We start from the raw sequence: 15,939 nt of genomic DNA on the forward strand, positions 1-15,939 counted from the left end.
CAGTAGTGAGGTAATAAGGTAATAAGGTTTGGCTTCATTATGTCACTGTTGTCTCACTGCTACTATGAATGAAACCGGGCACAGTGATGAGAAAGTTTGTTTATATTAGCTTACTGTCACAGTAAGATGATGGCGCAGCACATGGGTGTCAGGTTTAGTGTAGAAGAGACTTTTCTTTGATACTGGAGGGTTTTGACAACAGCGGCTCCAAAAATGTACTTGTTTCCACTAATGATGATGAATTCATTTTTGTGCCATTTATGAATCAGATCACTTACAAAAGAACTCAGAATGAGAATGGTGAAGCTAGCTCTGACAACATGATCTCTGAATTGGACAACAGTCAATAGAAGTTAGGCCTGATGAGGAAACCTTGTATACCCTAGTTACCTCAACTACCTTGGCCTTGATACTATAAATGTGCGAGTAGTTTCCTGGCCAGATTTCCAACTTGAGAAGCCACGAGATCTGACAAGCAGTGCACTTTCCTGGAAAACCTTAGCTGTTGTGGCACAGTTGGCTGAAGAAAAGGAAAGTGGTGCCATGACTTCCAAAAGCTGATGGTTGCTGTAAAAGTTTTTCCAGAGAGAGAAATTCTTTAGCTGAGGAACTGACACAAAAACTCTGGAGATGCCTCATCGACATTTTTCAACAATTTAAAAAAATGTATCGACCAAACAACTCATCAATTAATTGATAAAATCATCAGCAGATTAAATGTCAGTTAAAGTAATCTTTAGTTGAAGCCCAACTTGTAGTTAATGAGATTTTACTGCACAGCCTTATCTGTGTTATTTATGTAGGCATTTTTGAAAAAAAAAACATCCATGAATTGAAGGTTTAAAGAAATCACACCACACTGTCTCCTACTGAAACAATTTGTGCATTGCCTCTTTATTTCCAGTGTCTTCTGTGATTTGTAGTCCCTTTTCCACACTGAAAATGTTTGTTATCTTGAGCTTTTGAGCCACAGACTGGTAGCCTGTAACACCTAAATATATTGTACTGCTTTGGTGTTCTAAAAATATTATGTTGTTTCAGTTTTTTTTTTCTGTGGTTTAATCTATGCAAATCCATTGTGTCACCCATTCATTATAATTAAAAACACAAGCTGTCTACCCAAGTAGACCAGCAACAGATTGTACATTGTTGTTCATGCTCTCAGATGTCTCAAGAGGAGGAAATTGAGGGCTCTTGTGATGTGAGAAAAGAATTGAGCAGAATCATTCATGGCCTCCAGATAAGCCTAAATGATGCATGAAGCATGCTAAAAGGAGGTAGAGTCAGGGCTTAGAGGCTGCAGTTTGTGTACTAAGCCTCTGCAGCTTTTCTCAAATATCCCTCTTGTTTGTCCTCTGCAGGCAGCTATACGGAAGGAACTCAATGATTTCAAGAGCAACGAGATGGAAGTGCACGAGTCGAGTCGCCATTTAACCAGGTAATGTGCAGAATCCATTTATTTGCATGTGAATATGCATGCCTTAAAGAAAGAAATTGGCACACAGTGAAACTTTGCGATGGATGATGGTACTGTTGCTGGGTCTGAAAGGGTCTTTGTCTCTTCACCACATATCAATAACTTCATTGCATTTAATAAGAATATAAACACGACATGGAGACGTAGTGCAATGAACAGCAGCAATAGATCCTACTTATTTTTTCTCCCACATCAAAAATGGAAGTTAGGCAACAAGTTTGTGGCAACTCTGAGGGGGACACGCTACTTAAAATACATAAGTAAATGCCAATTTTTAAGATGATAGAGGGTTTGGTGGTCAAATGGTTGTCATTCTGTGGACAGCATCAGCAGCAAAATCTGTTTTAGCCACCTAAAGAAGACCCCCCATAAAAACAATCACTATCAGTTTAAGTGTACACTATATTTAGAATATTTTCACTGCTTTATCTTGGCCATCAAACAGCCTTTTCTGATAGGAAACTGCTGTTATATGAGCCTAATATTGCTTCTTTCATGGTCACCAGACTCCCTTGCCAAAAACAGTAATTTTACCTCGCAGAACAGCAATATAAACCTCCACAAATAGCAACATGAAAAAGCAGTCACAGGTTCCAACCTACCTCTCTCGTTATTTAGTTTACTTCAAATGAGGCTTAACCTTCACATAGTTTCTCTTGACTGTCCCCCACTATTACAACATCAGTCCAACATCACCCTGGCCTGTGTAGCCACATTAGCAACATGTTAGCTCTGAACCTACAGAGAAAAACACTAAAACAGCTTAAAATATGGCAAAACTTAGTTTTCCAATTTCAGATTTTCAGTTTCACACAGCTGGTTTTTATCTGTAATTAACTTAAATCTTGTTAAGAGAGCACTCAGAAAGACTTTTTAAAATTAAAATGACTGTTTTTGCTAATGGAGTCTGGTGGCTTTGAAGACTTTGATATACCATTTGTATAAAGGTAGTTTCCCCATTGGAAAAGGCTGTCTGAAGGTAAAGCAGTGAACATATTTTAAATATAAAGTGCACTTTAAACAGATAATGATTTTTTTTTAAATAGGTTTTGGATAAGTACCTCACACAACCCCACTTAAAAAACTGAAGTGGGGTTGTGTGAGGTATTATCCCTCTTAATATCAGTTCATGTGCAGCTGGAGTTATTCTTTTGCTGGAGGTATTGGCATTACAGTGCAGTAAGATCTAGCTGAGGTGATGAAATATGCTGAAATGTTTGAAACAAATACTTTTTCTGTTCATCTTTTTAGGTTTCACAGACCATAGTAGACCACCACTCACTGTCTCGAGCAGTGCCGGACGGACCGGCGCTTCTCCTCCACTGAGAACCTTAAGTGCTGGACAGTAAAATGGTGCCCGTTTCTACAATAAGGCCATGTCTTCTGAAATGCCTTTTTCAAAGACCCACACAACTGAGTCGGTACTACGCTCCCAAGATGCAGACACCCCACTACTCCATCCACTGTAGTAGCACATAAATGACTCCAGTTGATTCACATCGCCCCTCTATGGAATTTGCTCGACTGTCTCTTAAACGTCTCTGCTGAGCTCTCAGGCAGGCGCTCAGTCGGACAGCGGGAGAGTTTTCATTTGCGACTGATTGACACTTTTGACATCCGACCGAGGGAAAACGCACCTCGGTTCATCAATAACACCAGTGGACTTGTCTCAGTGGACATGTTTTTATCCTGGGACTCCTCTATCCCATGTGGACACCTCAGTGCAAGGTTGACTGTTCTGAGCTCACTTCATCAGCAGGAGAACCATCTTAACTCCACCTGCTGGGACTTTGGAAAACAGCTTAAAGAGAGACACACAGGCAGGGAGGGAGGAGGTCCAACATTAAAATCATGTGCAATATTTTTTTTTCTTCTGCTTTTCCTAGGCTATAGCACCCCCTGGAGTCCCCTCTGTGTCATTACTCTGTAGTCCTGACTTTTTCTTCCCTCATACGTGCAATCTCACTGTACCGACAATGTTGACATCTAATTGCTAACTGTGAATTTGAGAGTTCGCTCTCTCCAAATGTACATTTTGTTTATACTGAGGAAGGAAAGTTACATTTAAAGAAGAATCACGCTTGACCAAGTTTCATTCATGTCACAATCTCATGAATTTTATTGTAGGAATTGCAGCTGGCAGATAAATTCTGGTTCCAGTGTGTTGCAACAAGTATCTGTTTTATAAATTTTTATTTGTTTTGGTTTTGATAGAAGCACTTGGATCATAAATGATTAATTCACACATTTTTACATGAGCACTACGTTGTTATCTGACGTATTTTGTGTTTGCAGCAGTCGGTGTGTTTAATGATCTTTGCTCATAATGTGCGTTGTATTATACACTTTACTTTTATACTCATAAGCTTTTGACCAAGCAATATCTGTTGTTTGTAGAGAACAAGGTTAAACTACAGGTGTACTCCCTACCATTTTTTTTACTGTGCTTATACACTTATACGCCTCACTTCAGGGTTTTAATTTTCTTTTATACTTTAGGAAGGCTTTATTCAGGAGGACTTTTACTCAACTGAGCCACCAAAAACATCTTTAACAGCGTACCAACACAAGATTCAGTCTCAAGTCTATAATTGACCCCAAGTCTCACCCTGTTTTGTTCTGTGGTTGGATAACAGTTGAGCAAGCTCGTTACCTCAGTCAGCTTTCTCCTTTCCTGCTTCCTGTACGCAATATTTTTTCCCCAGGCTGATGAAGACATGACCCACCCTACTCTGTCTCTGACTGGCTTACCCAGGCCTTACCCTACACCTAGCCAGTCTCACTCCTGATGCCTAAACCCACCCAACCCAAACCATAAAGGCAGTATCGCCGCCATATTAGAGAGGGCAAGAACGACCTCTGAGCAAATACATGTAAACAGAGGAGCTGCAGTTTCTTTGGATAAAAAGCACCAGAACCGCACCAGATTGGCACCAGAACCGTGGAGTCAGAAAAAAAAAAGTTCTTACTTCTCTGCTTTTTAACCAGAAAACAAAATGCAGCTCCACCGCCAGTCTCTCAATTATTAGTCTGCTAGTCAATCAGAGTCAGAGTAATTTTTTTTTCTTTCTTCCTGTAGTTAGATATACTTTAGGTTAGACTTGTCTGTGTTGAAAAGAAAACCAGTATTGTGAAGATGGTTAGGAGATTAACAAAACACTAGCTAACTAGTTAGCTAGTGATTGTAGATTAGCTGGTTAGCTTGTGTTTTGTTAACATTAGGTGTCAGATATAAGTAGCTAGCTAATGATTGATGTAGATTAGTTAGCTAGTGTTTTGTTGACATTAGCTATAAGATTTTTTTTATGTTCTTATCAGATGTTTTGTTAACATAAGATAACTTAAGCTAACTTAAGATGTGAATATATTACATCTGATACCTAATGTTAGCTAAATGCAAGCCAGCCAGCTAGCTAATTGCAATCATTAGTTAGCTAGCGTTTTGCTAACATTAGCTAATTCAAGATGTGACAGTATGTTGCTTTTATGGGTCTCCAAGCATCTTTTAACCATCTTCAAAAGTTGTTTTTCTCTTCAACATAGACATAGACACAGTCTAGCACATGAGTACAGGGAAAAGGAAAGAAGAAAGTTGAGTTGAGGTTCCACTCAACTGTTATTGGAACACAAAAAGGGACGGGACATAGGAAGGGTCAATGCAATGTGATGATGCATTCTCAACACAAGTACAGATTTTACTGAATTCACTGAGTCAGGATTTTTAAACTTTTATTGCTACAATTCTTTGCACTGTTAAGAGTTCGGCTTTACAATGGTCACTGTTTTAAGGTCAGGGCCCAAGTGTGTAAAATATTGTTGGATTTCTGATCTGTGACCATTTTGTTTCTTCACTGTTAACGGTCTTGTTACCTGATCACCGATCCTACACCAGTATTCCAATGCTCATAAGCTTTATGTACACAGAATATTTTTATTATTTTTTACTGTCTTACTTTTAAAGTTGCAATATGAAATTCTTGTTTGTCAGATGATGAAAAGGAGTAGAGGTGAAAGGCTGTTGGCCGTCTACTATAATGCATCTGTCTGCGAAGAAAAACGTGTTCTCCCGTATTTTCAAGGTCTCAATCAGTGATGGATAGATGACCCAATAAAACCCGGGACCCGAGAATATAGAAAATTGTTTTGCACTTTATGGTTTTTATGTGAAAATAATAGGGGTTTTGTTAGAAAACAGGAGCTGTTTCTTCAGAGAATCAGTACACAGGTCAAGTCACTTTGCTCCTTTTTAAAATCAAAATGTAATTGGGTCATCTAATCTCAGAGACTTTGAAATATTAAGGGTTTTTTTTGTCTTAGAACCAGCTTCTGTATGATTCCAGCATCATGCCATTATTTGAAAATTTTCCACCCATAGGTTCAGTACGATAGAGCATAAATAGGAATGAATTTATACAAAAACGCTCCAGTTCTCATTTCAGCTCTAAGAAACAAACCTGAGCCGCTGGGCTGAGCATGAGGTTTTTTCCATTTTGCTGGAATCAAGGAACATGAATTCAGCAATAATCTGTTTCCTTTTACATGTTGATGGAGCAACTCAACAAATTTGAAAGTGTTCCTTTTTTTCATTTTTGAAATACAGAGAACCATGTAAAGGATACGTCATGCCAATTAAATTCCATTTCTGAATGCATTTGCGTTGTTTGAGTGATCATTTTTGAGATTAAAAAAAAAATCAGGTGACTTGCTACTTAGAGACAGTTATGCCTGATTCACAAATTTCTTGCCATGTAAGTATTTTATTTTATTTTATTTACTCATATTCTCCTGTAAGGCCTGCATTACTCCTCTAGTATTCTTTGCTGTATAGCAAATTTGTTTTAAGATAATGACATGTTTAACAAGTTTAAGTGAAAACATTCAAGCCCTGAACGTGAGAGAATTCCTTATGAATGCAATGTTACTGTGGCACCTGAAAATCTGCTTAGCCATTTAGACTAAACCTTGTAACCTTGTAAGTAAATGGGCCCTCTGTGGTTGAATGTAGCCAGTCGATTACAGTGAGCAAAAACTGCTTTATGGGCATGTGAGTATTGTTTTGAAAAAAATATGAACCTATTCTCTATATAGTCAGTTTGCATAAACTTTGTTGTGAATTCCCATGAATTACCCTCGAAAGAGCTCTAAAAGAGTAGAAGAGTGTTTAGTAAAGATCAGACATAATGGGTCCAGTTATTTTCTACAAGCCTTCCACCGGTTAAAATGTCGCCTTATTAATAAAATAAACTCATGGTAAATTTGCCTAGAATAGCTGAGGCTGATCTGGGTTTGAAATTGTAAGTTTATTTGATTTGGGGAACAAGTGAAGACTAACGAGATCATACTCAGAAGTCTATATTCTTCAATAGGATTGGCAAGATGTCCTCAGACCTTACTTACCATATTTGCTGAAATCTGATATTAACATAAGATTTTCTTATGCTGTGGACATACAATCTACATTTTTGTGTGTCTAAACCATTCAGAGGTAATTATTATATAATATTAAGAATTATTATTATTATTATTATTATTATTAGTAGTAGTAGTAGTAGTAGTAGTAGTAGTAGTTGTTGTTGTTGTAGTATATGAACAAACCTTTCACAGCATCAAAAAAATTATTTGCTTCTAGTTTTAAGGAAGTCTGTGAACCAGTTTGAAAGATACATCTTTTCTCATTTTCTCCTTTGTGGGCTAACCTTTTGTTTAGATCACAGGTTATGTGATCTAAACATACAGAATTAAACATACAGAATTAAGTTCCATGCACTAAAACTTTTATTGTAAAATATCTGCAAAAGTTGCATTGCCAGTCACCATTGAAAGAAATACTCAGATCATCACTTAAATACTATACAGATAAAAGTTCTTCAAACAAAATATAATAATTTATTTTACTTCTGTACTGTAGATGTTTGAGGGGATAATTCTGACTACTTCATGTAAAGTTTGGTACAGCAAGTATCTAAAAGGTCAACTCTTTGTGAGAAAAGAAAAACAGCTGTTTTCAGCTTTGTGACATGGCATTTCCAATCAACACAATATTTTTTAAATAGTTTTTTCTGGAAGTAAGTGAGCTTTCTCAAGTCTTAAAGGAACACTTAATCACTCAATTAATCTGAAAAATTTTAAATAACTACATTTGGAGATAAGTAGTTTTCCCTGGACAGCAAAGGGTATGAAAATCTGAAAGGTACTCAGTAACTAAAACTGCCAGACTAATGTAGTGGAGTAAAAAGTTCAATATTTGCCTCTGAAATGCAATACAAGTATAGATAAGATAAGATAAAACAATTTAAGATAAAATAAGATAAGATAGAGCTTTACTGATTTAAGGAAATTCAATATGCCGGTGATTGAACATAAGAATAAAAACAATGGAATAATAAATATAAGATACATAATGAATAAATGCAAAAAAAAAAAGAAAGAAAAGTAGTATTGGCAATGACACTGACAGTAATAATGACTGTGTTATTGAAAAGTAATAAAAATGCATAAAATGGAAATACTTGCATAAAGCACAAAAAAGTAGTACTCAAGTAGTACTTGAGTAAAAATTTACTTGGTTACATTCCACCACTGTCACAAAAGTCATGTCTTAATTTAGATAACTGCAAGAAATCCTTGGTCCCCATACGCACTTTGACAGTAAAACTGGATTTGCATGTCTAGTACAGTATAAACCCATTTGGCTGAACCAAATTTAGAACAACGGAGTGACCTCGACCTGAGGAAAAAAAAAAAGACAGTGAGTGAAAGCACCACCGGGCTTCCTCCTGCTCAGGGTCGCTGTGTCCTCAACAGGAGGACGGTTTCGGACAAACCGTGTGGTTTTAGTCCACTAGATGGCGAGAAATACAATAGAATAAGAGCCGGTGGAGCGAGTCGGGCTGTATGGCCTTGTGAAATGGCGTCCTGATGAGATGGTGCTCAAGTTATTTGCCCAGTCACCACTAGTCTAACGTAAATAGACAGGGGACGATGCTTACATTTTGACTTTAATAAAGTGAAATAAACAGTATAATATGTTTAACTTCTTATGGAGGCAGCCCTGATAGGTTAAAGTTTCCTCTGACATTCAACAGTTGACAGCTCATAAGCTGTCGTAGTAACTTGACTACACTTGAGTGATATAATGTGGTTTTCCTCACTGTGTCGAGATAACACCACAGCAGATAAGAGGACGCGCACTCCAAACAATTTATACGAGCTATGTTTACGCCTCTCATCTGTTCGCCGCCTCACTTGACTGAAACTGACGCAAAGCTTCTTGGGAAATGTATTCCTGACACCGCGACCTCCCCCACGGCGGCGGCCGCGGGACGCACCGCGGCACAATCCACTTCCCACAATTCTCCGCGTTGTTGTTGGCGACCCCATCTTGTGTCCTCCTCATGAATATATATCAGGCAGCATTTGCGTAGGAGGTCGGCCGACGTTCATTTCATATTCCAGCGCTGTATTTTGGTCTAAATGGGACGCACAGTCACGTCTGTCACCGCCCTGCTCTGTCCCTGCGCGCCCAGCCTCTTTCCAGCGGACTGAATATCGGTAAAATGTTTGTTCTGGAGCAGCGGAGGAGACTCCGACAGGGAAAGGAAGGCGAGAAGTGAATGACTACCAGTGGAATAAGTCAGCAACACCGCCCAGTCGGCGGACATTTACCACGGTGGGCACGTATTCGGGCTTTTAAATGTAGAGGTAGGTGTAACCAAGTGCGCACCGTTATTTCTTTCGAGTGGGGGACTTCTTCTCATTGGCAGAGATGGAAAGTGTGCGGGCTGTTGTCGCTGAGGATGGAGAGGGGGCGACCAAGTTAATGAAGAAGCCCAGCGGACTGTCTGTCGCCCGGGGGACTCCAGCAGCAACAGCAGCAGCATCGGCGGATGATGGCGGTGGACATTTGGCACCCTCCCGCGTAGTCGAGGCGAAGAACGGGAACAGCCTCTCTCATTCCGCCTCCACCGTCGGCTCTAGTCTCTCTAGTGCGTCAAACCGGGCCGTGAGCGCGTCTAATGGCCGGGGCTCCTCCAGCAGCAACTCCCTCCTGTTGAGACGGAGGCGCTTGAAGAGGAACCTCTCCGCCGCAGCTGCAGCCAGCACCGCCACCGCCACCTCAGCTGTCACCACCGCCAAGATGAACTCGGCCCTGTCCTCTGCGTCTCTGCACACTCGCAGTCTGGATAGGAAGACTCTGCTCAAGCACCGGCAAAACATGCAGCTTCAGCCCGGGGACCGAGAGTGGGTGAGGGCAGACCTCCACCGGGGCTCCATACATGTCCACGACCGACTCACGCCCTCCTACCCGAGACCGGTGCTCTGCACTATGGACACGACCGCCGGCGAGGTGGCGCTCCGTCTGAGCAAACTCTGCAGCAAGTCGAGCTCCGTCATGCGCATTTTTTGCAAAGATAACCCCAAGACTGACCAAAATGGCAACTGCAATGTGAAATATGAGGTGAATGAAGACTCTAATCACCTGACCCCGCTGGAATCCGCAGATTTAAGAGCCCACCCGAGTGACAGGTTGAGACTGCTGCTCATGGAGAATGCCGATGAGAGGCAACAGCAACAGGATGGCAAACTTTTCACCCCTGAATCAGAGTCGCAAGACAATATAACCTGCTCCCTGTCAGATTTAAACTCTAACTCTAACATAGATACCCCCAATGATGAGGACTCGGAGCATAGGAACGGCGTGGACAGCTATGGATTAAATTCAGGCTCCGATGTGGAGAGTAGTGCATTTGATGACCTGAGCTCTGGGGCCCGGCTTAGCGAGCACAGGGACTCCCTCAGCGATGATATGGTGCTGGGGACAGAGGCATCCATCCTCAGCCCGTCCTTTGACAGCGCCACAGAGGGTCACGACATCTATGGCAGCTCCTCGGACGAGCTGGAGCTCGACTGCCCTGCGTCAAGTGCGAGCATGGACCCCATCTCATCCCAGCACCACACCAATGGACTCAGTTCTGCTGGCAACTACAAGCAGTGCAACATGGAACATTTAAACAACATGGCAAACAATATGGGGCCGGAGAGCAGGCTCAACCCACACAGTCTGGGCAGCCTGCCACCCAGCAGCAGTGCCGGCTCATTGTCAAGAGCCTGTTCTACAGGTAATACACCTGACATCCAAGATCCGGACTGTGGTGGCCAGAGTCCTGCGAAACCAACAGATCACAGTGCAGATTCCTGTGATTCCAACCCCACGCTGTATGTGCAGCTGCACGGTGAGGCTGTCAGGAGGCTTAGCCCAGATGAGAGGCCTCTGCAGATCCAGAATGACTTTCTCTTTAAGCTTGGATTTAAAGACCCGTGGAGAGTTCAAGAAGAAGGGCTTAACACTGAAATTGGCTCCTTGTTGCGGTTCTATGCAGGTGAGTTGAATGGTGCATCCAGATATGATCTCAGTTCCTCATGTGATCAGGTTCTCTGTGACTTGTTGAGGCCTTGTTGCCCTGTGGCACACTGCACTGTATGGTTTGGACTGCAGATCCTCAGTGTTGTGGCGTTTGTAACAGGTTCTCAGTCTGTATCACAAAAGAAGACAGGTGCATTTATGCAGGTGTACTTCCTGACATTGTACTGATGTAGCAAAACAACAGTTAATTTCCCCTTTTTGCTGAAAAAGGAGAATAGTATAGGACTTCAACTAAAACTAATTTCATTATCGAGTTTCTTGATGAATTGATTAGTTCTTTGATCCATAAAATGTCAGTGAATGGTGAAAAATGATGATCAAGGCCCAGGGTGACGTCCTCATGTGTGTTTTGTCATAGGTAGTTGCGGCCCTAATTTGAAATCTGCATGAAGATGATACCATTAGCTCACAGTCACATATTTTAAATTCCTGCCAGACTGATAAGAGCAGGGCCACATGTCCCTGATGTTGCTGTCACACTGTTTGTGTATGCTGTCAGGCAAGGTGAGTGTAGCAGCACAAGATCTTTGTGGATAACTGCTGTAGCAATTCAGAAGATTATTATTAAAACTCCAGCTTAGGCAATGCATGCTTCCCAGTGATGATTTACCAGGATCAGGTGTGATGCTGCATTCACATGCTCCTCAGATTGTCCCATTTCCTGAGTTGGGAGATTTCGTCGTGTGCACAAGCTTTTAAGTCATAATCAAGGAAACTAAAAAAGAAGGAAGGGTCATTACATCTCTGACGAACATTCTGTGCTCTGCTTGGTGCCAGACTCCGGTGCCAGTTCTATTGAAGCCTATGGGAGATGCATAGAGAAGTGCACAAAAAACAAACATATCTGTGACAAATGATCTTTGCTAAAGAAATGCCTCCAAAAAATGGAAGAACACACTTCAGAGAATAGCATACAGACAGATTTTTTTCAAACGTGTGAATTCATTTTTTTGCTGTTGGTCTCGAGTTAGCATGATTGACATTGTATCTCCCAATATCATCAGTAGAACTGGCACCAAAGTCTGTAGCATATAATGTTTTTTAGTGATGTTATGACCCTTTCCTTGGTTGTAATGTGGAAAAAAACATGGATGCTGCACCAGTACATTCCCTTAAACCACTAAAGTATAAATGCTTAAAATGCTTTATCTGACTTGTCATCAAGGTTAATGCTAATAAATAACTTTTCTAACTAATGGTTAATGGTTGCAACCTGATACTATATTACGAATAACACGAACAAAAAATTGATATGCAATATGCGACTCAGGTCTAATTAAAGGTTATCAACTCACTTTGGTCTGTCATGTTCTTGCATACATGACATCAACAGACAACCTTTCAGCAAGTCGTGTAACAAAAATGTACCAAACTTTCCAAGCTGTTGTTCTGTTCACGTGAATTTTCCCAGTGGAGAACAAATTTTTTCAGATTATTCCGATACCACATGAATACAGGATAACTGCATGGTGGCATGAGTGGGTCACAATAAGGTCATGGTCCAAAGGCTGCTGGTTTGCCAGATCTACCTTTGCCTCAGGGACATCCTTTAAATGTTCAGGTCTGTTTTTTTTTTTTTTTTTGTTTCTTCTGTCCTTGACTGTCTTTGTTGGACCATAGCGGCACACTGTGCTCCCATGGACACGCATGACATCGCCACAAAGCCATCACCACAACTTATGGTGCTCAGACATGGGGCCCTTTCCGGCTTTTGCCCCATTATCATCCTAATGAAAAGGCTGAATGCCTTTGTGGTTGGATGGAGAGTAGGGGTGGGAGCGGTATGGCTGGGAGGACCATAAACCCTCTCTGTGGACCCAGTGAATTCTAGTCATTGAGATGCTGCACAGTGCCTGTCCTATTGGCATCCAGCGCGGCTACTGTCACACTAACTAACTGCCTGCCAAGCTGGGTTAACGTGCTCCTCCAAAGCTCAGGAAGCCCTTTTCTTTACCACGCCGCTGCCTCCTCCACCGCTGCTGCTATTGCTGTCGCCCCTGAGGAAAGTGAAATGGGGGTGTGTGAAACTGAGTGTCTGGTGAGGACAGTTGAGGATAAACTGTTTGTATGGACAAGAGAAGCACTAACACTCTCTAGCTTCCTGTCCCGAGAGGCTGTTGAACTAGAGGTCACTCAATACGAAGCTGAAAATGGCCACATGTGCTCGCGCCCGCAGTCACATGCGCTTCATGACCTATCATGCACTTGAATCCTGGCTTGCTTGAGGTAGAATGATTTCATTTAGATAGCATCATATGGCAAGGCTGTATGGGCATGCACACTGGGGCTCATGTGGATGGATGGATGTGCATTTAGGGAAAAAAATAAATGAATCCTACACAAGCCTGTGCAGTCAGCTGAGCTCAACCAGCAGTAGCAGCAGCCGCTAAAGGCAGGCAAAAGTAGCCCTGATGCCCCTCTGAGGGTGACGCCTCCACATCCCATGTGAGACAGCTTAACTGTGGTCACCTGAGCTCCCTCTCCAGCCGCCTCCCCCCTCCCCTCACAGCCAATAACACCACTCAACACCCAGGCTGCAGGCTGGACAAAAGGCCTAATTCTCATTCAGCTACTATAGAGATAAGATGCATTCATTGTAAAGAGAAAACAGCACTGATGCTCTTGTGACATGTCTCGCCTGCTCTTCCTTACGCGATGGAAGCATGTGAGGAATGTACGCTGGCTCGTGTAGAATGTCAGGCACGTCTGCTGAGGAGGAAGTGTGGGGACGGGGGCGTACGAGGGGGAGGGGGGAATGCCGTGCTGACACATGTTGAGCTGACTTTGAATGGTTGTCCTGCCCAGATAGTGGAGATAGGGCCAGTCTCAGCTGACTTGCTGGCTGACTCTCAGGCGCAGCTGCCACAACTGTAGACCTCAGTCACACTGAGGGCCTTTTTGTCTTCATGCCTGTGCATGCAGGCTGGCCTTTGATACAGGAAGTCCAGTATCCAAACTCTCTTTTATTATTCAGTCACTCAATAAGATCACTGTGCTACTTTAATACTAGATATGATATAGATACTAAGTATATGAGCAGCCAGGAAATTGTGCTGTATCTTTAAAGGGATAGTTCGGATTATTTGATGCGTTGTATGAGATACTTGTCAATAGCCAGTGCATTAGCTACAGTGGATGCTGTTTAGCATGCCCCTGCTTATGAGAAGGAGAGAGAAGTAGCAGCATGGAAGTTAAGCAATGAGCTTCTCTGGACAAGGCCTGCAGTAAAAAGTGTTTTGACCACTTAAGAAAGGTGCACCTAATAAAGTCAGTATCAGTTTATACAATATGTAAATTCTGCCCCAATGAATCTTTCACTTTAAAACAATGACACAAATGTAGTTTGATGACATCATGAAGAAGCATGGTGTTATGGGAGCTGTTATCTTTGTTTTTAAACAACCACTACAGCTGATCAAAATCTAACATAACTGGCAGAAATCATGTTCATGGATGAGGTAATATTAAACTTTAATTCTAGTTTTCCCAGAAAGTATAGCAACTGGCTAGCGATAGCTAGCAGGAAATGCAGTGTTGCCTTGAATAATTTACGGTATATTTAAAATATTTTCACTGCTTTACCTTGCTGTCAGAAAGCCTTTTCTGACAGGAATCTGTCATTATACAAGCCAAATATTGCTCTTTCCAAACTAGCCAAACTCCATAGGTGAAATGAGTCATTTTGTCTTGCAGAACATGAGAGTTTCTTGACTGTTGCTGCCTAGATTTGTTTTATTGTTTGTGATTGTGTGTGATTTTGGTGAACTTTTAACTTGAACTTTTAAAACACTGAAGTCCCACAATATTAACACAAACAAACACAGAGTGAGGCAGCTATAGATCAGCAACTCATGTTCTGCAAGGTAAAAATACTGATATTGCTTATGGAGTTTGGTTTGTCTGGAGAGTGATATTTTGCTTATGTAACAGTGGTTTCCCATCAGAAAAGGCTGTCTGATGCAAGGTATAGTGGTGAAAATATTCTATATGTGTTGTACACTTAAACTGATTTTTTAGGTGCGCCTTTTTTAGGTGGCTGGAGGTGTGCCAACAGGCATCTACTGTAGAGGATAGAATGACGATTGATTAAGCATCTCATTCCGCTATTTCATATAATCTGAACTATCCCTTTAATAAAAACACCAGATGAGGCACTGAGCACCCAGCATGATTAGGCAAGCAGGAGAATGATGGGTAGAGGCTGTGAAGTTGCTATGGTGCATCTTGACGGCTCTCCTGGACAATGCAGAGGCCAGTTTGACTTTGAAGGGTTCAGGTCATGCTTTGAGTGCACACAGACTCTGCAGTGGCCAGATGAGAGAATTCACTTTGCCCTGCTGGACACACAAACACACGCATACACATGTACAGAAGGCTCCCTAGATCAAAGGGCCGCTGTCCTCTTTGGCAAGCTGACGAGTGATCCTTTCAGAGCTGCCCACACAGGAGCCTCTTGTAATGCCGAGCCAGCTTTATTAGAGTTTTGAGTACAAGGAAAAAGAAACAAAAAACATACACAGACTCATCTAATCAATACGTGCACATTCTGTTGCTGAGATGCCATAGATCTAAATAAAAGTACACCTCAAGAGAGTTGAGTTTAACAGATTTTTCTAACTGGACACTGGAGGCACTGCCATGATTTAATTGTCCAGTCAGGTAAAAGTATTGGGTTCAGGGCAGTGTCGCTCAGTTAATAGGGCTAGGAGATCCTCAGCCCAGCAAGTAATGAAGATGCCCCCTGCTTGGATGGCTCTGGTCCCTTACCCAGAGGTAGAAGTGCGTTTGTGTGTGTGTGTGTGTGTGTGTGTAACAAGAAAAGGAAATGGCATACTGAACCCTAACAGACACTGGCACAGGGTTTGCCTAGAGGCGGAGAGGACCCGGAGTTCTTAACCAAACCAAAGCAGCACACTAAATAATTTAGATTCATTAGGCTACTCAGCTTTGCAAACACTCTCATCCGTGCACTTCAAGCATACCCACTGCGTTTTAGTGAGCTTTCTACTTACCCTATTAAAGTTGAGTTGTTTGCCTT

At 41.8% G+C, this 15,939-nt stretch overlaps 1 protein-coding gene and 1 long non-coding RNA gene across 2 annotated transcripts in view; both read left to right on the forward strand.

The window, feature by feature from the left end:
• Positions 1–823: 823 nt before the first annotated feature.
• On the forward strand, positions 824–4,130 carry LOC146317712 (uncharacterized). The gene is made up of 2 exons (XR_014771645.1): positions 824–1,438; positions 2,729–4,130. It is a non-coding gene; the product is annotated as an uncharacterized LOC146317712 (long non-coding RNA).
• A 4,490-nt stretch (positions 4,131–8,620) lies between these two features.
• Positions 8,621–15,939, forward strand: part of phlpp1 (PH domain and leucine rich repeat protein phosphatase 1) — a 65,615-nt gene continuing 58,296 nt past the window's right edge. Inside the window, exon 1 of the mRNA XM_084733170.1 lies at positions 8,621–10,857. Coding sequence (XP_084589296.1) covers positions 9,243–10,857 — 1,615 coding nt within the window. The 5' untranslated portion in view covers positions 8,621–9,242. The remainder of the gene's footprint in view (positions 10,858–15,939) is intronic.

Source organism: Lutjanus erythropterus, chromosome 12, assembly GCF_056507025.1.
Source record: "Lutjanus erythropterus isolate fLutEry1 chromosome 12, fLutEry1.hap2, whole genome shotgun sequence".
Taxonomy (NCBI): Eukaryota; Metazoa; Chordata; class Actinopteri; order Lutjaniformes; family Lutjanidae; genus Lutjanus; species Lutjanus erythropterus.